At 34.2% G+C, this 26,401-nt stretch overlaps 1 protein-coding gene across 1 annotated transcript in view; it reads left to right on the forward strand.

The window, feature by feature from the left end:
• Positions 1-26,401, forward strand: part of MAN2A1 (mannosidase alpha class 2A member 1) — a 166,056-nt gene that overhangs the window by 60,454 nt on the left and 79,201 nt on the right. The window contains exons 6-12 of the mRNA XM_077757165.1: positions 2,025-2,198; positions 5,001-5,187; positions 9,816-9,993; positions 15,789-15,991; positions 18,998-19,180; positions 23,810-23,924; positions 25,202-25,269. Coding sequence (XP_077613291.1) covers positions 2,025-2,198; positions 5,001-5,187; positions 9,816-9,993; positions 15,789-15,991; positions 18,998-19,180; positions 23,810-23,924; positions 25,202-25,269 — 1,108 coding nt within the window. The remainder of the gene's footprint in view (positions 1-2,024; positions 2,199-5,000; positions 5,188-9,815; positions 9,994-15,788; positions 15,992-18,997; positions 19,181-23,809; positions 23,925-25,201; positions 25,270-26,401) is intronic.

Consider the following 26,401-nt stretch of genomic DNA (forward strand, 5'->3'; position numbering starts at 1 on the left):
TGTTTTGTCTTCTAAACAGTTTGGAACAACATGTTGTTTTGGATACTTTATTCTTATATTTGGCCATGGAACACTTTTTACATTGTTTAGGTTTTTGTCATTAATTTCTGCTTTTATGAACTTTATTATACTAATAGGATCATTAGAAACTTTTTTTAAGTTTGTGTTAAGATTGTCTTTTGCCCAATATGCCCATTTTTGTAACTGTTCCCTGACTTATGTTTTAATACTAAATGTACTTGAAATAATCCAGTTTTATTAATTATCTTATTCATAGTACTCATGTTCTAATTTTTAAGTCTATTAGGTTTGCCAGAATTTGTGATGTACTTATTCTTTTTAATGATCATTTCTTGTTATTTTTCCTAACGTGTTTTACTTTGATATATTTTGATAATCTTAATCTTACTTTAGCACAAAATCTTTTTCATGAAAAGAGATAAGAGCTAAGCAGAGACCTATAAAGGACGCCAGTATTGTGCTAGTTAGATTTTCCTTGGTACAACACATATTTTTTTAGAAGGAAGTAAGGAGCAAATTTAGGTAAGAGTATAGCATAAAAAAAATCCAAAATTTTATAAAGCGCATATGTTTGCCCTCTTGTTTGTGCGCATGTGCATGCATGCGCCTGTGTGTTATAAAACCATAAGTTAGTACCGATGCTTCCTTTTTCAATTCAGGATCACAAAGCACATCCTGCTCTCCCAAATTTACATATTCTGTAGTTCGTTTTTTTAACTAGTGTGAAACTTGGCTCCCTTGTTTTAATTTGCTCAATCTCAGAATATATGAAAAAGCAGTTCCAGAATTTGTTAAGCCCATACCACCACAAAAAGCCCAAAAATACTAAGTAGGGTTCAGAATTCCTTTACAATTTTTAGAGGTAAATTCCATATGTGAAATGCAAAAGTACGTGGGCAGTTCTTTGAGTTTTGACATATGCTCTTGGCCCTCTGAGAGTTGTGATGTTTTCTCGTTAGCCTCCTTTGCTGGCTTCTCATCTCTCTTCATCTTCAGGATTGTTCTACAGAGTTCTTCACTCTCCTCTCATTTCTGCTACTCTGCTTTACACCTGTTTGTATGATACTTTGTTCAGTCACGATCAGGATTAAGTCATTTTTTAATCCTAGAACCTCATATAACCTTAGGTTTATGGAAGGTGCTAAACCAGTGTTTGAGTGAAAAAAAATGCACAAGGTAATACCACTTATGCAGGTTTATATAGGTTGTATGTGGAAGTTTTCTTTAAGTGTCCTGAATAAAATAAAAAATGAAGTTTGTATAATGCCAGGTGAATAATCACATTTCATTAATTCCAATCTTTGCATTTATTATTTTTATTTTTTATGTTATATCCTTGATGAGATTGAGCTATATCTTTAGTTGATAGCTCTTATAATTGATCTGTGTCAATTGTGAAAAATACCATTGATTCTTTCTAGGTGGAGAGAAAGCACCAGCATCAAAATGTCTTAAGATTTAATGAAATATGGTAGTTATTTGGGCCAGTTCTGCCACTGTATAATAAGATGATTTAGAGCTGTTGTGAAGTATGAAAGACAGCCTACAAATTCCTTAACGTTGGGATTGAAGAGTACAAGTCGAAATGAGTTAGCGTACTTTTCTTTATTTTGTAACAGGAAGTTGCTGGGTTGTCCAACTCAAAGGAAAACAAAACTGTGAGGTCTTAGAGGGCAGGGCAGGGGTTAGATCCTGTTTGTTACTCCAGCTCCACTACATGGCAGTAGCTTTCTAATACCTATTAAAGATGGCAGAGTGCTTGTTTCAGCTCGTTGATTAACCTCCAGTGCGATTCCCCTGTCTGGGAGGACATGGCAGAGCCAACATCCCCTCGTCTGGAAGTCCTGCTGGGAGTGTTTGCTAAAGGGGAATGCTGGGCATGGTCAGATCGTTTGTCCTCACACCTGGAATACCACAGAACTCTGATGGCTCTGTCTGTAATGTGACTTCTCTTCATGTCATTGTCAGTTAAAAAAAATAACTCTTATTTTCTTTATCAACAGGAGTGAAACCTCGGTCCGGTTGGGCTATTGATCCTTTTGGACATTCCCCAACAATGGCTTATCTTCTCAAACGGGCTGGATTTTCTCACATGCTTATTCAGAGAGTTCATTATGCAGTTAAAAAACATTTTGCATTGCATAAAACGCTGGAGTTTTTTTGGAGACAGAATTGGGGTATGTAGGGTTTGATGAAAGTGTAAGATCTCACTTGACCTAGATGTTATTTCACAAGGGTTATGAACTCATGCTGTTACAGGTTTTATTCAGAGTGTCAGTCCTGAAAATTAGGCTGCTTAAAGATACACATTCTTAGAATTTTTTCCCTGGAGTTTTTGTGTTAAGACTCTTTTAAGCAGTGGTGAATATATTTATCTATAGCACATTGTGGACTCTTTTTTATGCCTAAAGGAAGTAAATAAATGTAAGGAATTAGTCTTTTGTAAATTTTTTTTTTCTATTTTGAAAAGAACCTGTTTCATACAAACTTGAACATGTGTTAGATCTCATATCCAGTCATTTATTTCACATTCAGCCCGTGTTTCCTCCTTCTGTCTTACCTGTCTCTGCATCTAGTAAGAATTGCCTTTTAAAACCTTAATCCTGGCCTCCTAGAACAGCCTTCCTGTTATCTATACTGCTGTTCTCACACTGTATTCTGTGGGTGCACATGTGTTCCAAGGTCAGACTTTCGCAGCTCTTTGCCAGGTGGAGGGGCGGTGAGGAGGAGACAAGATTTAGGCTTCTTAAGATGTTTTTGCCTTTCCCAATGCCCATTTAATTCAGAACGTTTTATTATTTCTTTTTATTTATTGAGTTCTTATTATGGGCTGTCATTGTATTGTATGCTTTATATTCAATCTCATTGAGTCTTTCTCCTTTAAATTCAGTTTTCTTATAATTCCTTGTAAATGGTGAAGGAAGGGATGCTTGGAATGTAAAGCCATTCATACTTGCCACAAGTCATATGGGCAGTAGGTACAGAGATGAGGTTTCAGTCAGCTTTGTATAGTTCACAAACCCAGGCTTTTATGTACCCTGGCATTCACTGCCATCCTGATACTGAGTTTTCCTTAAGATTTCATCTGCAAAAAGGATTTTGTTCCTAAAACAGTGTTCAGAAATTGCTGTAATACATCATGTTTTCTTTCCTGTGTAATTTAGTCGCTCCCCCAGATGTTCTCAAAAAATAGTTTGCCAATCTAGACAGTAGCTTCCTTATATGTACTGCCATTTTTTTTCAATAAGGAAAGAAATTAACTCTATGTTTTTATTTTGGAAAATAAAAATCTGTAGGGAACACAAGAAGTTGTAGGGGCTTATATCCTGTATAGTTGGATCAAATGCAAAGGAGCATATTAATTTAAAAAAAAAAAAAAGGATTGTTAATTTGAAGAGGGCCTACTTAAACAGTCGCCTATATTCAAATTGCCCATACATATCAGCAAGAAATTACTAAGTACTTTTATGTACTTAATACCATGCTTGGAAAAAATACAGAAAACTTCCTTGCCTAGAAGGAAATTACAGTCTTAATTTGATAACAGACAACACCAAATGGAGCAGATAAACTGAAATGTGTAAATGAGTTGCTAAATAGTATGGTGTGAGGTGAAGCATTGGGATGTGGGGTATGTCTTTGATCTATAGGACAAAGGAAGAGAAGATGCCATTAGCTTCTGGACTGTGACAATCTCTGTGCAGATAGCAAGCTGTAGTGACCAGCATCCACAATGTCACACTGGAATGTGATCCAGTGAAACAACTTACAGCACAGAAATACACAGATTATGATAGCTTTGCAATTTGAAAAAGAACTGATAATTACTTTAACTAAATGGAGTATGAGATAGAATTGGAATATTTTAGGACTCACCAGATAGATTTGAAGATGTTACTTCAAAATTATGTTGGAATTCAGTTGAGCTTCTTTGTGTGTTCTGGTTCTTAATGAAGCAGATATTTTCATTTTTTAAAATGTGCATGTTGCTTTTTATTTTGTTGTTGTTGTACATACCCGTTGCTGCAAAGTAGAAATCCATACTTAAATTAAGGCAGGAAGGTACTTCTATAAAAATGACCTTTTTTAACTCCTGGTTAAAACTCCAGTCACCTGGTGGTGGGCTTCTGACCTCTCAAGGCAGTAATAACACTTCCTGGCATTGAGATTTTAATTAAAAACAATTCTGCATCAGAAACCAGTGCTTGCTTTCTATACGTGTGTGTGTGTGTGTGTGTGTGTGTGTGTGTGTGTATATAGGTGTGTGTGTGTGTATGTGTGTGTATATATAGGTAGGTGTGTGTGTGTGTGTGTTTGCTTTGTTTTTATTCTTGGTGGGTTTTTTTGTTTTTTGCTTTTTTTGTTTTTGAAAACTACTTTTACTTGTCCTGTGCTGCCTTCTTGGTGAAGAGTCCCATTGGCTCTTTATTGGTGACCATCAGGAAGATTCTATGAACTCTTCTGGTGGCACTTCCTTCTCCTCACAGTGAGAAATCAATAGGAATTTACCCAGTATTCTCACAAGCCTCCCTGCTTTCCTTTTCTCCTTATATTCTCTTCATCTCTTCTCACCCTTCCTCTGTGGCCAGTGTAATGGTCTTTCTCAGTGTGTCCTATTACTGATGTGGGGATAGATGGGGCAAGAGCTGGCACCCAGGGATGGGCATGGCCGTAATTTTGGATGAGCCAGTCATAACTTTTGCTTTGGTTTGGTTTGTGTCTTCCTAGGTCAGCAGATGCTGGTTCATGATGGGTCTCTGCTAAGTTCATATAGAGGAGGTAGAGACTGGGATGTGAGTCTCCCTTTTCAGCCTGGTGGTTGTTAAATGCCACTGGAGTTGATGTACTTGTGGTAATTAATTAGGTTGTGGATTTAGGGTCGAGCTTGCATTACGTATGTAGAAAGTACTGGCATTTTGAACATTTTTAGGAAAACAGAATTTATAAATTCAGGTTTGTCTGTTGGCTCTTTATTTTAGATCTGGGATCTGGCACAGATATTTTTTGCCACATGATGCCCTTCTACAGCTATGACATCCCTCATACGTGCGGACCTGATCCCAAAATATGCTGCCAGTTTGATTTTAAACGGCTTCCTGGAGGCAGATTTGGTTGTCCCTGGGGAGTCCCCCCAGAAACAATACATCCTGGAAATGTCCAAAAGAGGTATGAAAATGCATTTCATAAGACACCATCGAACAAAGTAGCAACTCAGCTGCTCATTGCTAAAGGGTTCAGTAGCCAGCATTATCCACGTTCAAGGTATTCATTCAAACCAGATTTCAAGCGACTTAAAAATGCCAGAGCTTTGACTCTGCCTTTTATGTGTTATAACTTAATGGAAAGTGAACAATAGTTGATCAATATACAATGGAGAACCTATAATACTCTGTTATTACCATCTCCTTTGCCCTCATTATAAAAACCTTCTGTGTTTGATTGATTTCATATACTTTTGTTGATAATAAAAATTCTGGTCTCTATTGTATACATTGGTAAGAAAAGCAACCCAACTGCAAAAACACATTTATTGAAATGGAACACAGAAAGAGTGTAATTATCTGTTCCTTTAATAACAATTTCAATAATAGTAAATGCTGCCCAGCTCTGATGAATAACACTCTTTCAATCTTTCTGACATTTTTGGCTTATAGAAAATTTTAATTAGGAGTATTTATACTTAAACATATTTATTTAAATAAAAATCAAAGGAATGAATCACTTTTTTAAGAAGAAAATTACGCTAATGATGGAAGCATCTCATTCTATCTAGTTACCTATACTTCTAATTTGAGTGCTTATAAAGCTTAATTTCTTCACTTAAAAATGATCACCATATAATGCATTTAAATAAAACATTGTGTTATAATATAGAGGCGCCTGGGTGGCCCAGTCGGCTAAGCATCTGACTTCTGCTCAGGTCATGATCTCATGGTTCATGAATTCAACCTCCATGTCGGGCTCTGTGCTCACAGCTCAGAGCCTGGATCCTGCTTCAGATTGCTTCTCTCTCTCTCTTTCACTCTCTCATTCTCATTGTTTCTCCTCTATTCGTGCCCTGTCTCTTTTCTCTCAAAAAAAAAAGTAAAAAACATAGAAAACAAATTGTGTTATAATGTAAACCACTCACTTATGCCAGAAAAATAAGATAGGTTTTTATTTTTTTTTTTTGATCAATCATATTACTTACTTTCCAAAGAAGAAAAATTTTGAGAGTGATAGGGGAAACAAACTGTAAATAAACTACAATGACAGTCATAAAATCTACAAACCAGAGCTTTCTTTAACCCTATTTTTAAGACCCTAGTATTTCTGATTTCCACAAACCTACTTTGCCTAGGTTCTTATAAAAATTATCCTTAAAAATGTTTTCAGTAACATGACGGTAACACAAGTGTAGATGTGTTTTTAAACTCATCAGATTGTAATATGGGAATTGTATAACAATCATTACATGCAGTTTTTTTGCCAGTCATACGGTTGGTGGTTTCTGGGAACTCCGTGCTAGTGCGTCCTGCTGAGAAGAAGCGAGGTATCCTACCTTCCACAGGAGAGTTAAAACAGGCAAGGGTGAGGCAGGTCAGTAGGTACCAACCATGGGGCCCAAGTCACCCAGGGAACTTTTGAAAAATCTCCAGGCCAACAAAATGAGACTAAAGTGCCAGCATAATCACCCTAGGTGATTGCGAAGCACAATAATAAAGCCTTTTAAATAAAATAAGATCTTTGCACTAGGCACTGTCAAGTCTATTTATTTAAAAAAATTTCTTTTTAAAACTGTATGGAAGGTAAGGTGAGATTGGGTGTCTCTGCCTTGAGTGAGTCCTTGTGGACATAAAATACTCCATTGTGAACTTCTCACTGTGGTACACGCAAAAGTATTTTATCATGGCAGCCTTCTTGAAGCCATAGATCCCTTCTAGCAAAATCTGACTATTTATAGTTTTGTTTTGTTTTGTTTTGTTTTTAAGCTGTCCAGTGTTAGGGATCAGCCTGGTTTCTTTTTCCTGGTTCCTACAGCAGTGAAAATCAATGAGGAACAGTGACTAGCCTGCTTTCTGAGGTTAGGCTAGTTAGGCATGGGAGAATAATCCAGTATTATGTTGCAAAAGGTATAATGAAAAAGAAGAGGTAGGGGCAGAGAGAGTATCCTCTCAGCTTAGGAGGTCAAAGATAGGGAATGTCTTTGAAGGCAGCCAGATGCTTCGGTTGGGGACTCTAAGGGCACCCAAAGACCTGGTGACGCTCCTGTTTTTCTTTTTTGGTCCTGCCAAGAATACCTGTTTAAAGTGCATTATTAGGGGGAAAAAAGCCATTTTTTTGTAATCCTTTGGCTGTGTCCCATCTGACACTTCAAAGATTGCCTCCCAGGAACATACCTTCCTCTCAGTCAGTTCCAGTGATTCTGCAAGTGGTTTCTAGGCACCTGGGGGCAGAGAGATGAAAGAGTCTATTTAGTACTCATGTAGATTTTTAAAAAATTTCTTATAAGCCTTGAAATCTTAACTCTACTGGTTCCTTCACATCCAGATATCACCTTCCTTTTTACTTCATGATGAATGAATATCAAACACGGGCCTTCCAGATTAGTGGCACTTGGTTTTTAATACCCTAAAGAAAATGAAATTTAACTATAATTTATAGGTGATACACTTGATACTCTTTAGTTCAGCAGGTTCCTCTACTTCCCAACTAAAGGAATACCATTTTTTATCAAGCTGAGGTTTTGTTCTCATAAACAATATTTTACCTATTACGATGATTTCCATGTCAAATGATAGGATGTTCCAAGGAATTTTTGTCTTCGTCCTCATTACATTGACATTTCTAATGTGGTGAAAGAAGTGAAGAGCAGAATGCTGCTGCACATCTTCAAAGTGATTATCGGCCAGTTCCTTTGTCATTAGTGTACCATATATTTAGGGACTATCCACTGTCTGCCAGGTGGTATAGATTGGTTCCTTGGCTTTCCCATTGTGGACTCCTTCTGAGCAGGAGCTGATGAGCTAGGACAGATGCTAAATGGAAAGGGCACATTTAATGTTTGATTTCTTTCCTGTTAGGTGTCTTATGCGTATACACACAAGATATGGTATACCTGGTAGGAAACTTTGGGATTCATTTAAATGACCACTTACTCTTTTTTATTCTGGTTGCCTGGGGGATCTTTTTTATTCTGGATGCCTGGGTGCTCAGTCATAGTATATCTTATATCTGTGATTTATGTTTGGTTGTTTCACTTATTTATTTTGATTTTATTTGTCTTTCTGTTTGATTAATCTTATTGTACATGTATTTTTTAATTATAAGTAAAAATCTAGAATTGTTTTTGGTAAGTGTAGAATATTAGTAAATTATTAGTAAGAATTAAGTACTCTACTGAATGCTAATCTCAGAAAACAATGTTATGTAAGAATATTATGGTTATATTTTACTCACCAAGTTATTAAATTTTGTTAATAATTTAATATTTGCAAAGCAATTTCAGAGATTATCATTATAAAAAGATCGTGAGATTCTAAATTTAGCTAAATGTTTTTTCAAATTATTTCTAAGGGCGCCTGGGTGGCTCTGTTGGCTAAGCATCCAACTTTGGCTCAGGACATGATCTTATGTTTCATGGGTTCAAGCCCCACTTCGGGCTCTGTGCTGACAGCTCCAAGAGCCTGGAGCCTGCTGTGGATTCTGTGTTTCCCTCTCTCTCTCTGCCCGTCCCCCACTTTTGCTGTGTCTCTTTCTCTCTCAAAAATAAACATTAAAAAAAATTTAAAAACTTAATTATTTCTATAAAATATCTCTTTCCATCATTGATATTCTTTGAATTTCTTTCATAAATTTTTATACTGTGAGTTGGAACCTATTTCTGGAAAACCCTTGAAATGAAAATTGGAATACTGAATAAAAAGCATATTAGTCATTTATCACTAATTTCTTAAGTGTGTCATTACAACATTGAGAACTACTCTGAGTTCATCTGCTTGTTTAATTTCATTTTGGAACGCCATTCCTCTTAAGTAGCTTGTATTTGTAGACTCCCTCAAATGGTGCCCCAGTTCAGCATTCGGCAGTTCAACCCCAAAGGATTTTCTGCAGACTTAATAGAATATGAAATTTAAAAGCACATCAGCACATTTAGTATTTAGCTGTCCTTTTTAGTCATGGGTGGTTAGAGCTGAGGGAGGTAGAATCCAAAAAACCTAATTCAGTTCCTAAGCTTTATCTGTTGATCAGTACTGAGAAGGACACTGTGACAGAGTTTATTGATGGCAAGTGTGAAGTAAGTTGTTTATCTTCCTTTTGAAAAGGAAATAGAGTTCTATAATTGGTTTCATTCAGACTGTTTTTTTAATGTTTAATCAGGCAAGTTTAGGTCAAATTATAGAAAGACATCTTAAGTCAAAGCAAACTTCAAAGTTTATGTAGATGAGAAATCCTTATTGTCTTTTTTGGACTAAATTATTTTAAAACATGGGCTTTCTGGGATCCAATCTCTGTGGCTGGGCTTCAGGAGGCCATTGATGCTCCCAGCAATTATATGCCAAAGTTGGTCTGTTACTTTATTTCTCTAAGGATAAGGAAAACTATGGGTTTTTCCTCTGTGGTAAGAATTTATGAATATTTTAAATGGATAATGAAAATTGGTGTAGTAGTTTTTAAAAATCTGCCTTATAAATCATACAAGCCTAGAATTCAGGTAAAATAATACAGTATCTTTTAACATAATACACTTTTTAATGAGTGGCCCCATTGTTCTTTTCTTAATATTGTTACTTTTTTCTCTTTTTCTTTTATAGAGCTGAGATGCTTCTCGACCAGTACCGAAAAAAGTCAAAACTCTTCCGTACCACAGTTCTCCTGGCTCCACTGGGAGATGATTTTCGTTACTGTGAGCGCACAGAATGGGATCATCAGTTTAAGAATTATCAGCTACTTTTTGATTATATGAATTCTCATCCTGAGTATAATGTTAAGGTAATGAGAAAATATTTAATTATAAAAGTGCACTTGAAGTTGAGGCTTCATTATTAAGTGAGGCTAAAACACAATTGCCATAGTTTCTTTGCCCCGTGTCCCAATATTTCCTAGAATATGTAGTCCTTATGTAACACTGTTGTTCTTAAAGAGAATTCTCTATTATTATAGTTACATTTCTAAAGTTGTCCCTTTCTTCCCATTTCTGTAGAATTAAAAAGGCATGACTTTTATGTGGTTATAGACATGTAAGGTGTGATGTTCATTTTTCAGTGATGTCCTGTTTTTCTACCAGCACTGAAAACTATTTCTCTCTGACAGTGGCGTCCTTGTGATTTAGTAGTGTGACTGGCAGATGCAGATGAACATGTCATGAATTTTGCAAATGCATGTCTTGTGTCCAGAGAATACACTAGCATTTTTCTTAGACGAGAAGTCTTCCAAAATCAATCATTTGCCTGTAGTTCTTACTCTTTTTTTTACCCCTTGTGGAAAATTTGAAATGTACCCTAAAGTTTTGAGAATACCTCAAGTATCACCACCACCGCACCCCACCTCAGCCTCCCATTATCTATGACTCAGCTACTACATTCGTCAAATGATGGGTCACTCTTGGGGCGCCTGGGGGGCTCAGTCGGTTGAGCGTCCGACTTTGGCTCAGGTCATGATCTCACGGTTCGTGGGTTCGAGCCCCGCATCGGGTTCTGTGCTGACAGCTAGCTCGGAGCCTGGAGCCTGTTTTGGATTCTGTGCCTCCCTCTCTCTCTGATCCTCCCCTGCTCATGCTGTCTCTATCTCTCTCTCAAAAATAAATAAAATATTAAAAAAAAAATGATGGGTCACTCTCTTGAGCTTCACCTGTGCCTCACTGTCCTCTCTGCCTTCTCCCCCAGATGATTTTGGAGGAAATCTTAGATGTCATGTGGTTTCATCTGTAACTATTTCAGTATATGTCTCTAAATGATAAGGACTATTTAAAAATGTAATCATAATGCCATTATTACATCAAAAAAATAATTCAGTAATATATATCCAGATAGATTCACATTTTCCTGATCCCATAAAAACATTTTTTAGCAGATGTTTCGTGAATCACCCTTCAAACAAGAGTGATAGAGGAGACCCTCTGGAAGAAAGTTACCCAGTGTATTTATTATATTCATACACTAACCCGTGAGATAGAATATCTGTGAAAATACTGTAGAAAGGAAGAAAATGTGGCCTATCATGAGCTTTTTAATTTCCTAAGTTTAGATTTTTCTCTGTGATAAGAATTTATGAATATTTTAAATGGATAGTGAAAGTTAGTATAGTGTTTTTAAAAATCTGCCTTATATGTTATATATAAGTGATGCATCACTAAATTTTATTTCTGAAATCATTTCAGAAATATGTTAACTAACTTGGATTTAAATTTTAAAAATCTGACTTATAAATCAAACTAACCTAGAATTCAGGCAAAATATACAATCTCTTTTAACATAATACACTCCTTATTTATTTAAAAATTTAAAAAAAATATTTATTCATATTTGAGAAACATAGTGTGAGTGCAGGAGAATGAAAGAGAGAGAGGAAGATACAGAATTTGAGTTGTCAGCACAGAGCCCGACGTGGGGCTCAAACTCACAAACTGAGATCATGACCTGAGCTGAAGTCAGAAGCTTAACCCACTGAGCCACCCAGGAGCCCCAGCATAATACACTTTTTAATGAGTTCTCCTATTGTTCTTTTGTTAATACTATTCCTGTTTTCTCTTTTTCTTTCATAGGGCTGAGACACTTCTGTTAGGAATGTTACTGTTGAGATTAGAAAGCTCATGATAGGCTACATGCTGTGTAGTGAGAATTCAAGTTTATTAAGTAAATTTAAATAACATCAAATAGATAAACTTAAGATATCAAGTGTATTCAAGATATTTACAACTGAATTTCTACCAAATTATGAACTCTGTGCATTGGGTCTGTGTTTAAATCCTCTCAAGGATCTCCTAAAAGACCAAGTTCATACAAAAATGAACACTTGATTAAGGGATGGCATACGTATATGGGTATTTTATTCCTAAATACATCTTCCTAGTGAATGTTCTTGTGGTTCACAAAAGGATCTACCATCTGATTCTGAAGAATTAATCCTGATTTTAGTATTTTACCCATTTCCTCCTCTGTTCACTTGGGCAATTTTTAAAGTAACTTTAAAAATTGGAGTGTCACATACATAGGAGACATGCACAGACCCATAAATCTATAGGAAATTTTTTCAAGTTAAAAAAAATCCCATGTAACCACCATCTAGTTTAAGACAGAGAACATTTATAGCATCCAGAAGAGCCCCTTAAATGTCCTTCAAATCATTGCCAACTCTTACAAAAGTAAGCTTATTTTCCCTTCTGTCGTCATGATTAGTTTTGTTTCTTTTTAAATGTCATTATGAAGAAATACTAAGTATCTGTTATTTTGTGTCTGGATTTCCTGGCTCCCTGATACGTTTGCCACATTCCTGCATATTGTTGCATGTAGCAGCATATTCACTTTTATTCCTGTATAATATCTCTAGTTTCCATTTGATAAATATGCCATGATTTGTCCATTGTATTGTTGATGGATATTTGGGTTGTTGCCAATTTTTGTCTATTACAGATAAAGCCATTTTGAGTATTTTGTTCATGCTTTGATATACATATGTGTGAGTTTATGTGGGTATAACATGAGATGGAAGTTTTTGGTCATTGGGTATGTACATGTTCAACCTCAGTAGATATTGCCAAATAGTATTCCAAAATAGATTGCGCTGATTGTTGCATTTTATGACTATTTCAGTTCAGACTTTGTATTGTTAGGATGGATTTTTCATTTTTATTTTTTATGATAGATTGTTTTTTATGTGATTGTTATTTTTTATGTGGTTGTTTTATTTTGTATTTCCCTGGTAGTTCTGAGGTTGAGCCTCTTTTCATAAAGTACCCTTTGTGAAGTGCCTATTTAAGTCTTTTAATCACTTTTCCGTAAATTGGGCTGTCTGTATTTTTGTACAGTTTATAGTTCTTTTATATGTTTTGGTTTGAGTCTTTTTTTTTTTTTTCCAGATGAAGGTTATGCAAATATTGTCTCCCACTATGTAAGCCTATTTTTTATCTTATTGCTGTCTTTTGATAAACAGAAATTCTTCATTGTAATTAAATGTAATATAATAGTATTTTCCTTTATGGTAAGTGCTTGTTGTGGCCTGCTTAAGAAATTTTTGTTTATACCTCATGGTCATGAAAATACATTTCTTATGAAGCTGTCCTCCAGAAGTTTTATTGCTTTATCTTCAACATTTAGTTCTGTAATGTGTTTGGAATTGATTTTTTATGAATTTTATAAGGATGGAGATCAAAGTGCATTTTTGTACATATAAACATATACCACTATATATTGAAAAGACCAGTTTGCCCACTACATTGTAGCGTCATCTTTGTCATTAATTATGAATGAAACTAAATTTGTTTGGATCTTGTATAGACTGTATTCAATTTTGTCTGTCTGACTCATCTCATACTGTCTTAATTACCATAGTTTTAGAATAGATCTTAATGTCTGATAGCATAAGTCTTCTAATTTTGTTTTCCTTCTCCAGACTGTAGTGGTTATTCTCTGTAGTTCTATATAGACTTAGGATCAACCTTTACATTTCTTCCAAAAAACAAAAATGAGTTGGGATTTTGATTGGGATTGCTTTGAACCCATAGATCAATTTGAGTACAGTTAACTTCTTTACAAGTATTAGGCCATCCATGAACGTGGTATATTCCATATATAAAAAAGGTAATTGACTTTTGCATGTTAACCTTGTACCCAGTAACCTTCCTACATTTCCTTTCTTTCAAGAATTTGTGTCATTCAGTGTTGGCTGCTTTGTTTGCCCTGAGATTCCTTTCAAACAGTTTTTTTTCTCTCTCTGTGGCTTATTCAGTTACATGTCTTCTCTGTAGGATGTTTGAAGTTATTTTGTCTAAGTTGGAAGCTTACATTTATTATTACTTTGTTTTAGTGAAAGGAAAACAAAAGTAAGTTATTGAATTTAGATGGCTAAAAACTTGACATTGTACTATCCAAGAAAGTCAGTTTGCCATTGATCATCACTTATTTAACAATATATGTAACTTTTCCTGTATATTGTCCTGCTAGAGGAATTTGATTATCTTTAATATTAAATCTATATTTAAGATATAAGTTTTTGCCTTTTAATGTAAGAAACATTTACTATTTTTTTGGTTATTTGTTTAGGTATACCAAATATGTACTATATTTGAACTACCAAGAGGCTATGGAAAAAAACACACAAAAAAACTTACTCTTAAATAATTTCTTTGAAACTACATTAGCAAAGATAAAGGATGATATCTCAGTCCTTTGAGATTAAATTAAGTTTGTGAGAAAGCCCACCAGACCACTTACATAAACTTTGACCTGGGAAATTGCCAAGAAGAGTGTATTTGCATCTTGGTTAATACCAAATATTAATTAAAATATTTTAAAAATTTGTAAATAATTTTAAAATATTAAAATATTTAATATTTATTAAAATATTTAAAATCATCTATTTTGCTGTTATAAAATTTATTGTGTCACAGTTACATTTTGATAACTTATTTTTGTCTTACTAAATCATTGTGTTTCCAGTTGAAATTTGCTTTGGCAACAAAAAAGTAATAGGTAAAACTTACACCATTATTTTCTAGTTGTATTTCTAAGCATTTTACTCAGAACCACTTAGGTAAGTGGTTGAGATGGAATTCAAACCCATACCGTCTGGATCCAGGTTCTGTGCTGTTCTTAACCACTCTGCTAGAGTGCTACCCACTATTTAACTACTCTTAATTATTTTTCTGCCACACTGAGTTAAAATGGCTTTCAGTACCTCTCTCTCGCTCTCTCTCTCTCTCTCTCTCTTTGTGTGCGAGGTAGGAAACAACAAAATTAACACCTTACTGTTACTCAAAGAAATACATTCCCTATTAAGTTCTGTTTATTTCTGAAAACCCTGCCTTTTAATATCTGTGTACATAGTCTGGTATAATGCTTCTTTTTTCCTTTGATTTATAGAATAGCTTGGGCTCTTAAGAATGGATTTATGTTCTGGTAATTTAAATCATTTCTCAAAAGACCTTTTCGTTTGAGCAGTGAGCCTTGCAGTTCTTGTCACTTTTTGTGTTTTACTTCTATTCAGTGTTACCTGCTGGTAGACAAAGGCCATTTTTTTTTTTCCTAAATGAGCTACTGTTCTTAAAGTTTCCCTTAAAAGAGCTCAAACTAGGGGCATGGGGAGGCCAGGAGAGTGTATGTGCATAAGACATATGAAAATGCTTAATGGTTAACAAAACTGTTACACCAGACTTCTAGAACATTTTGCTTAAAATGTTGTGGCTAAATATATGTAAATAAATTGTTTTATTTTTTCTGCTACCTTCCAGCTTTCATTCATCTCTGAATTATTCTGTGCCCCAACCCTTGCACATTTTGCAGTTCTGGAGATTTGTAAGGAGTTAATTAGATTCCCATATTTGTATATCTAAGTAGCTCTTCTAACCCTTTAGGTACATACATTTTATTTTAGTTTAATTTGGGACAAGATGCAAGTAAAAGAGTCACAGTGTATTTTCCCCCCTGCTTTTGAGTTTTCTAAAATCTGAGCTAGATTTTCATTGTAACTTGGAAGCACGTCTTTAATATTTATTATTAACTGTTCCTTTCAGTGCTAGATGTAATTGTAAGGTAGAGATGAATAACTGAAGTGTAACTTTTTTTCATTAGATACAGTTTGGAACTTTATCGGATTACTTCGATGCACTGGATAAAGAAGATGTAACCAGTAGAAAGAATAGCCAATCACTGTTCCCTGTTCTAAGTGGAGACTTTTTCACTTATGCTGACCGAGACGATCATTACTGGAGTGGCTACTTTACATCCAGACCCTTTTACAAACGAATGGATAGGATATTGGAATCCCATTTAAGGTAAACTTAAGTTTAGATAGCTATGCTAATTATTCACCTCTTTTATGTTATCATAGCCTTTTTGTAGAGTTTTGCGTAATATACGACATTTATGCAGTGTTAGGATGTGTTTAATGTAATTGCAAAATTTAAATGTAATCAGAGATATGTCTCCAAAGCATAATCAAATTATTACATGGGTTTTTGTTCTGGAAGGAAAAGCAGTTTATGTAATTAGATTTTCTTCTATATTTTATGTTTTCATATGTTTCTGATTAATTACCTGTATTGTTTGCACAACACAATAATATTCATTGGCATCATCATGTGTGTGTGCAGGTCAATAATCAGAGCCAGGGTCAAAAGGAACAAATAGGGCCCTCTAAGTGGCCAAAATTTGGGCCTCAAAGTACATAATCTAAAACTGATGTATTTTACAATATGTAGGAAAACTTTAGAGGCTCCATCTCAGTTCTTATTTATTTTTTTAAAATGCTTTTTTTTTTTTTTTTAATTTATTTCTGAGGGAGAGAGAGGGAGACAACGTGAGTAAGGGAGGGTCAGAGAGAAAGGGAAACACAGAATCTGAAACAGGCTCCAGGCTCTTAGCTAGCTGTCAGCACAGAGCCCAATGTGGGGCTCGAACCCACGAAATGTGAGATCATGACCTGAGCTGAAGTTGGACGCTTAACCGACTGAACCACCCAGGGTCCCCTCAGTTCTTATTTATTAGAAATATATTTCTGTAGGTATGATTTTCTGCTTAGAAGAGCAAAACTTGAAAGAGATGAGAACTGATGGAGACAGAGTGATAGACTAAAAAAGTATACTGACATGGAGCATACCACATGGAGAAGGCAGAAGAGTTTGTAGAAAATAAAAATCATCTAAGCAGCCTTATCCAGTAGAGCTTTTCGTCAGTGTCCAGCAGAACTTTCTGCAGTGAGAGAAATATTCTATGTTCTGCACTGTTTAGTATGTAGCCACTAGCTGTGTGTAACTGTTGAGCACTTGAAATGTGACCAGAGTGCCCAAGGAAATGAACTCCTAATTTCATTTAATTTTAATTAATTTAAATGCAAATAACCACGTGGCTAGCAGCTTTCATAGTGAGGAGCGTAGTACTAAGTGACTCAGTCTTGTTTTTTGGTAAAGATTAACCACCTCAGGGACTCCTGAGGCTCTGTGTGTATGTGTGTGTAGCCTGGATGTTAATTGATTTTCCTGTTTGTTCACTTTCAACTTAGTTCAGATCATGAATTCATGTTGATTAATTTCATGAATCTCAGTATTAAGAAGTAATGTCATACCTACATTCTTCTATATACTGGTAGAAACAGTACATTTTGGAAAGCCTTGATATAAAAATCATGAGTTTTTTCAAGAGTTGTACTTTGGTTTAACAGTGTGTTTTTACTATTTTTACTGTTACCATAAGTGTCATTATCATTATTTCAAAAGCCTGATCTTTGTTTTCTGGGATACTCAGAAATGTGAAAAGTGAATACATATTACTGTATTTGTAATAAAATTGTATTTCTATATTAGAGGAACTTATATATTCGTATCCGATAGAATATTATCTATTATGTTATTCTAAACCTGATAAAAACAGAGAAAGTACTAAGAAATACAAAGATTTCTATTGGCCCACTACATTTTTTGCAAGTGTCAACTATTTTTTAGTGATGAAAAATTATGAAATGTGGACTCAATTTATTGAGCATATTTAAACTAAAGTACTTAGGGCTGGTAATATATTCTGAAAATTCTGCTTTAAAATAAAACAATAATAAAACATATAATTGTGAATTTCAAAATGTAGTTAACTTATTTGAAAATAAAATTGTCTTTTAATTGATACTTCATCTTATAGCTTATTTGTAAAAAATACGGATAAAATAGAAGAGTATAAAGAAGAAAATAATTTTTAAATCCCATTTTTACATTTTGGGATGTCATATGCATGTATTCTTTTCAAAACCAGGAATATGTGCTATGGACATATATGAACATATATACAGTTACTTTCATTCAAATTTAGTGTTTCTCATGCCATGAATTTTAGAAGGGTTAGAATTTAAAAGTGGAGATTATTTAATATCCTTTATTTCAAAATTTAAAGAAATTCTTTTTTTTAAGTACTTCACATTTCTTTTTCCTTATGTCTTGATACATTTTTTATATTGCCCTTATTTTCTCTTCATCATTTTAATATGTTTGGCATAAAGAATCTTACTACATTTTTTATTTTATCAAGCCATATCTCCTTTCAATGAAGTTCTTTTGAAGCCTATCTTGAACCATATCCTCTGATGGAAAAAAAAAGTGAAAATGATACATCCTGTATTCTTGCTCAAAAACTGTTCTTAAGCTCAAGTGCTTTATTCTTTAAAATAAATGAGAAAAGATAGCATGTGTTTTATCATCTTTCAGTTTATATTGTTAAATTCTCTATAGTTGTTGAATGTTATCATTCAACACCTACACTAGCTATTGTCACTGAGTTGTCAAGCCATCATTTTTCTGCCTCTCCTTTACTGTTATCTCCCCCACTCATGTGACCATGTATCTCCACACCATCTCTTCTTTAATGTACGTATGTGAGAGTGAACTGATGATGAAGTCCATGGTTTGTGTCTTTGCTGATCTCGGAGATAAGAAAGGACAGAAACCGTTAACCACTTCTCACTGCTGTGTTGAGATTTTTTTTCATTATGTTGTACATAAGTTAAACCTATCATGCTGCTGGTGGATACTGGCTTCTTTCCAAGAACATCTAGAACAAGGGCCCTTTGTATCAATTTAGACATGATGTTCTCTGATAATCGATAGTTTAGATTCACTAGATGGATGGATACCTTGATGGTTTTATAGAAATGTTTATTATCAGTATCTTTTTTAAATAAATTATACTGAAATTGTGGGTTTTTGAAAAACCACATTTGAAAATGTATTAGTACCACATGTTTTAAAAAGTCAATATTTGTTTTGAAATAAGAATTAATGACTGTTTTGTGCAACTAGGGCTGCTGAAATTCTTTACTATTTCGCCCTGAAACAAGCTCAGAAATACAAGATAAGTAAATTTCTTTCATCATCCCATTACATGGCACTGACAGAAGCCAGAAGAAATTTGGGGCTGTTTCAGCATCATGATGCGATCACAGGAACTGCAAAAGATTGGGTGGTGGTGGATTATGGTACCAGGTAATATAATTATTGAAAAATGATTATAAAACAAAATCTTTAAAAATGTTGGGTCACAGGCTTATATCTTTGATGAAGTTGTTAAGGTACCTCTGACCATATTACTAATGATAAGCGTTATAAGTATTGCTCTAGAGAAACAGCATCAATTTTCAAAGCATTTTTCAAGAACTCTGTTGATGTTGTACTAGCCGTTCTAACTTTTTATTGCAGTGGTCTGCAGGTGGAGTACTAAAACATTATTATAAAACTGATGGTTTTCTCTTAACATATAGTGTGGTAATTGAGTTATACCTTCCTGACCAAGGTAATAGGTAATGAATTGTAGCTATAATCCAGGGAGATAAAGAGCCACATTTCATTGTATAGCAGCTTAATTTCCTGTTTCATATCCGGTTGTTCTCAGATACCTCATTCATTGTTTTTTTAAAGGGACTTTGACCAAAAAAAAATCAGCCTAGAAGATAGCCAGGAAGTAGAAGAACCTTGCAACCTTGACATATATGAATAATCAGAGGACTGGGGATGAGAGGGGATGGCATGGGTATTGATATCAAAGCCATCTTCAACTCTCTGAAGGTTTGTGAAGATCATTGAGAGAGCAGAAGCTCAGGTATTTTCACAGTGCAGAATTGGGAACAGTGAGTACAGGTTTTAGCTCAGAACAACTGGAGACTTTGTAAAATAGTGCTTTTCAATAATGGAAAGGCTTACCTTTTATGATGGATTTCTACCATCATGCCCAAGTTTGGATTGGATCAGTGTAGAGGAGATTCCTATGTGGGGAGGAGTTTTGACTAGTGTTTCTTTATGGTTTAGATTAATTTTTCTTCCAGATTTTTTTTCCTATCAGTAAGGTGAGGTTTGATAATATTTTAAAATTGTTAAAATATGCTCTGATTTTCTTATAGATTTAAAAAATGACCCTTTTTAAAATAAATGCTTCCATATATGAAGTATATACAACACATAAAATCAACATTAAAAATTGATCTACAACTAATATTACTAATTGTAATAAGTGCTAATTAAGATTTTAGTTACAATATTTTGACTCTGGGGAAAAAAAATCTTGAGGTTTCATTAGTTGACTTGAGTCCTTGAGAATATATTCAAGGTAATATCTTAAATATCTTCTCAGTTTTCTTGGGGCAGATATATTTGGCATCTGTTGAGGTTGAGCTGGGCTTAAAGTGGAAAGCACTCACTGGATGATGATACTGGTTTTTCCCCCACAGAAGGCATTTTTGAAAGGTCAGATTCTCAAAAACTTAAAAACCATTAGCAGGCAAGGCAAATGGCCTTGGGATCGGTCCAGGATAATTTTTCAGTTGTTAATTTTTCACTAACTTGCTTTTTAGGGTCTGTACCACCCTCTCCATCCACTGTCCCCCACATCATGGGTCATTCATGCTGCTTCCCTGCCCTCACAACTCCATCCTCTGAGGCGTTGAGAGGTTTACTGATTCTGATTTCCCTGCAGAACATATACATTTATTACTATAAGTAAATATTGTTTCAAATAAAACATCTTAAAAAAATTTCTTTTCATTGAAAAATATTGTACTAATTTACTGAGAGCACTCTGAAATTAGTCCTTGTTTTGTTAGAAGCAAGTATTAGTTTTAAATATAGGTTCCGGCTACATGTCCATCTAATAGGATAAATAAAAAAAAAAGTTGTTATTTACATAATTAAATACTAACACAGAGAAAGGATAAGAACACTCTTAATATATAGATTCAAAAATCTCTGTGAGATATACTTTAAAAAACAAGGCAAAAGCAAAAACAAAACAAGTTGCAAAAACTATATAACAATAAAATATTTTTAAAACAGTAAGGTCAGATCCTCCATTTTTTCTTATCACCTCCTCCTGCCTTCTTGGTTTATTGAGAGTTTAAAAGTGAACGTGCTTAGATTCAGAGCAGAGTTTCTAAGAGGAAATAAAGAAGTCATTCTCCTCATTGTCTGCCTGTTCTCTCTGGCTGCCATATTGAAAGAGAGTTGGGTACAGGTCATTGAGTTTTTGCTACAGAACATTTTCTGTCTCCTAACCTTTCCAGAAGGACTGTCATTAGATCGTCCATATGTTTTGTTAATGCTTTTAGCATATAAAAACATCCCAGTGCAAAATTGCCTCTTAGAGAAAAAAGACACAATAATTCTCAAATTGTACTTGACGTTTGTAAATTTGCTTTGCGAGCACTTCACACTTCATTGAAAAGTCATACACAATTATCAAGTCATTAGCGTAGACATTTTAAGGAGGAAACTTGAAAACAAGTTAGAGAATTACGAACAAAGAAGCAGCTAGCATTGGGTGTTCTCTTGTTCTTGGATCGTTGACTGTTTATTCAGATGTTGGCAGAAGTGTCCCTGTGAACAAGTGTATGAGTTCAGGATTGCATTTGGCTGCTAGTAATAGCAACTTGAAACTGAATAAATTCTGTCCTACTTATTCTTATGCCATGTGAAAGAAGTCTTTGGGTCCTCAGTTTAGGTCTGGCAGCTCCACAGTGCCAAACAGGGATTCAGACCCTTCTCACTTCCTCTTCTGCCGTCTAAGGCTGATTCGTTACTTAGAGTACGGCTTTCTCAACAGTAGATTGAACGTTTGTATAATTATAACATGGAGAGCAAGAATACATCATGGCTATTTGAAGGTTAATTTCTAATCATGGTATGGAAAAATGAGTGAGACTGGGACAGTGTTGGCGGTCAGTGTTGAGCTTAAAAGTGGCTAATGGGGCTGTGTGGAAGAGAAGAAATGGTAATGAGATCGGTTACACAAAAATGGAAAATTCTGTCAGTTCATACCTTGTAATTAAGGTAGGTAGGAGAAAAAAATGAACAAAGGGTGAGTATGAGGGTCCAAACATACAGATCAAACTATTCATTGAAACAAACATATGATAATACCTGATATGAACAGCAGTAATGATAACAAAGTAGAAAACTGGTTTCTAAGTTATGTTCCCTGAACTGTTCCATATTGATAGGATAAGGGCATGTTAGGAACCTAGAATCTCTGAGAAATCCTACAAGGCTGAAATGTTGAAACATTAAAAATTTGGTTTACCCAGTGTTTCCCAAACGTATTTGCTGTGTTTAGTCTTGTTTTGCTTTAAACAAAACAGCTTTATACATCCTGAGAAAGCATTGGGGAATACTGTATTAGTATTTAGTGCTTATCTCATTATAAAACTGTGTGTGTGCCTTCAGGATACAAACACTGATTTGTGGCATTCCCTCAGTTTAATTAGTACTCTTCAGTGTGCTGTAATACATATACGGTTTTAGCTGATGGAGAACATGACTTTTATTCCTCAGGTTCAAACAGCCTAATAAAGATAGCCATGAAGATAATAAAAATAAACTTAGAACGAGAGGCTTGTTTCTAGAACTGAATTGTAGTCATTCATATTGTCTCTTAGTCTGGTAAGAACACTTGTTAGCATCTAGGAAAACATTTGAATAGACTGAGAAACTTAGCTGGTTGATGGCCTGAACTCACATCCACAAGACTTTAATATTGTCAATGTATAATACATTTCCCTAGTTAATTAACTTAAGATTATGATCACTACGTCTTTGAAGTAATCTCAGTGCTCTGCACAAAGAAGTTATTTCTAATTCTCTTACAAATTTTTTTGATGTTGCATGCCAGCAAAAATGTTCTTAATGTATAGATCCAAAATTGCTTCCTATATTGGGGAAAATGATGTAATCACTCTAAAACATAATAGAGTCCATGGTTGATGAAAGCATAAGTCACCAAGTTTCTCTACAGATTTCAGTGAGTTTACTTAGGGATACCTGTTTTTTTAAAGAAACAAGACTGAACTTGAGAAAAACTTCATACAAATTATTTTCCTATATGTGGTGTTTCAACAATAACTGGTAGTGTACCAAAATTATTGTCCGGAATTGATCTTGAGTCAGTTGGTATACATCTCTTTGGTTCCTCTGACAATAAAAATACAATTTGAATACAGTTAGCAATTTTAATGATCAAGAAAAGTTAACAGAGGTAAAGACAATTTCATTAGCTAGACTTGTGAAAACTTTCTCTTTTTTTGAACAAGAACATGAAACGAAATACAACAAAATATTTATTTGAATTCCTCAGGAATTTGAATTTTTTAAACTGTGTTTACTGATTGAATTTTCTTGTTAGCAGGAGTTAATATCATGTCTTCTCTTGCTATTTCAATGCCTACTAAAGAATTTTCTAAAGTATCAAATCACTTGTTTGGTAAGAATGCTTTAAAGCTATTGGAGTGATCATGCAAGGTATTCTTATTATTTGCCATGATACTCATAGAAAGTATAGTGGTTTAAAAAAATCATTTTTAATAAGTTAATGTGTTTCAGGTATGTCCAGAAAGTTTTCATTTTAAATGAATCTCCATTAGTGATATCTTCTGATTAACCCCTCTTTTTTTTTTTTTTCCTAAGTACTTAATTGTGGGCAAAAATGTGTCGGTCCATTATAGGTTCGTTATAGTTTCACTTTGTGAAGACAGGATGAAAGTAATGGTGGTTTGGCCGTTATTAAAGAAACTGAAAATATTGTATACAGATGGTTGAATTACTTCTCAGACCAGTAACACTTTTGGTTCACAGACTCTTTCATTCCTTGATGAATTTAAAGAAGATAATTGGATATTCTGCACTACTCCTTATTTTGAAGGACAAAAACTCGTACAACTCTTATTCTTTTGATAACCTCCTAGAAATGGTTAGTTGATGTCTTTTATATTCATCATAAAAATGTGTGATTCTTTTGTTCTTAATTTGGAAAGTGGGATGAGAAGCTTAGTGAAAAGAAACATTGAAAAATAGTGATTTCCTTGTACTTTCTTAGAATTTATATTATTTTATGTTAAATATCTGTGTATGCTTGTTTGCTATCACTGTTTCTATATTTGATTTACAGTGTATATTTTATTCTGACTAAATCTAAGCATGAAAAATAAAATAATGAACTTATTTTGCTGTGTGAAACATACAGGCTTCTAAACCACTCAAGATGATACTGTAAGATAACTGGGCATTATAATTAGTTTTTTTTTTTTTTTTTTTTTTTTTTGTTTAATTTAAGGCTCCTTGGTGTTTGAACTTCTGTAAACCCTTAATCTTGCTGAACTTCAATTTGAATGATCCCAATTTTTCTTCTGGTTTTAGGATCAGACCATGGAGTGCTTTGGGCAGTGCTCTGATGTGTGTTAACTATAGAGGAGTGGTTGAGGAATTAGGAGACTATCTTTTAGCCTCCACCTCTCAACCTGATTGCATGTCCCTTGAAAAAGTTCCTTAAGACCTGTGAGCACTATAAGATGAGATGATACCAAACATGGCTTGTATTGTTGTTAGGATCAGATGAGCCAATGAAACAGAACATACTCTGAAAGGAAGAATATGCTCTTCCACACCAAAGAACAGTTGAAAAAATGGTTGATTGCAAACCTCTTGAGCTTTCCATTTGGCAGCTCAGATATTTTAGAATTGTAGATTTTTAATCATTAGAGTATATTGTGAACAATAGGCTTTGAAATTTTGCCTGTAATTGGAATTTACACATCTGGAATCAGAGATGATAACTTCAATATTTACATATACTGATGCTTATAATCAAATTATGGTTACACATTTTCCTATTAAAATAAAAATATCCAATAAATGAACATACTTTGCTTCAGGATATGAAACCTATGATACAAAGGGTACAATAGTAAAACTTTTTGCACAATTATCCTTAGAACTCTGATTTATTTGGTTCTTAATTGGCCTCTAGTCCCTGTAACATACGCTGTCCTGAAATCTAAATCCACACACACATATGTATATGCACACACACAAGAATTACTTATTTTGAACTTTGATGGACTTTGTGTAGCTGGAAAGAGAATTTTTCCCCCATTGTATCCTTTTTAGGATTTTTGTAAGTACTATTATATTAATTTTGAAACTTACATTTTAAAGGTAAAATTGTTAAAATTTTGCTTATTTTTATAGGATTTGAAACAAAACTCACAAAGTTCTCTACCACAAAAGACTATAATAACGCTGAGTGCAGATCCAAGGTAAATACATAATTTCTCATAAAACTTTTGCTACTGTTTTGACTTGACATTCTTGTTTTTTAACATTCTTTGCTCCAGCCAGGATGTCTTTTGAGGCAATATTTTATTTAATCGGTTTGTTAATTGTACAACATTTTCTGAAGAAATGGATTTTCTCCCAGGATGGTCATGTTCAGTGTTAATAGCTAACACAGTGCTTGGTACATTAATTGCTGAATGAACTATTATAATAATATTTTTTACAGATAGTTGGTATGGGATGGTATGGGATTTATGGTTCTTTCTTAACTCGTTGTTTGCTTATGTTATTTTCAGTAATCTCTGATCCTATTTTTAAAACAAAGGAAGAAACTTAATTATTAAGAATTCTATTGCAAACTGTTTACTAGATAACTGTCATTGTGCTGGTCAGACTGTCTCATTTTAGCATTGTGAGTTTCTGTTAAGGTAACTGGGAAGGGTGCTCAGTTGACCTAAAAATGGAGTGACTAAGTGGTGGCTACCTCTGATTTATAAAGAAATGTTTGTGTTTTTATTGGTAGTTATTTAACCAAGTCATCTGTTTTTAATGACCTATATCAATAGATCAGTACCCACAATACCCAGATACACAGTGTATTCTTATGTTGTAGAACTTTTTACTATCTAAGAAATTTAGTATTTAAAAATTGTAGGGTAAAAGAATAATTGTAAAGGATAATTCATGATTTTAACTAGGTATTCTTTATTAGAATTATTTAAAAATAAATGGAATAACAGTATTACAGAAAATATACAATTGCTATAATAAAGTTGACATTTTAGTTAAGCATAGAATAAAGCCTTAGTTGGGTAAATTTCTTCAAGAAGTAGACTTAAAACATAAACAGTTCATACCTTAGAACAAGATAAGTATATTTTAGTTACAGTGAAGTATCACTGAAGTAATAGCAAAGAAATCCTACATTTCTTTTTTGGGGCCAGAAAAAGAAGGGATTAACTGGAAAAGATTATGTCTTGAAAATTTATGTCTTAATTTGAAAGTCTCTTCGGATTCTGTGTCTCCTTCTGTCCCTCCCCTGCTCACACTCTGTCTCTCTGTCTCTCTCTCTCTCTCTCAAAAATAAAAGACACATTTAAAAAACATTCTAAA

The sequence above is a fragment of the Crocuta crocuta genome, unplaced genomic scaffold (assembly GCF_008692635.1).
Source record: "Crocuta crocuta isolate KB4526 unplaced genomic scaffold, BGI_CrCroc_1.0 scaffold131, whole genome shotgun sequence".
Classification (NCBI taxonomy): domain Eukaryota; kingdom Metazoa; phylum Chordata; class Mammalia; order Carnivora; family Hyaenidae; genus Crocuta; species Crocuta crocuta.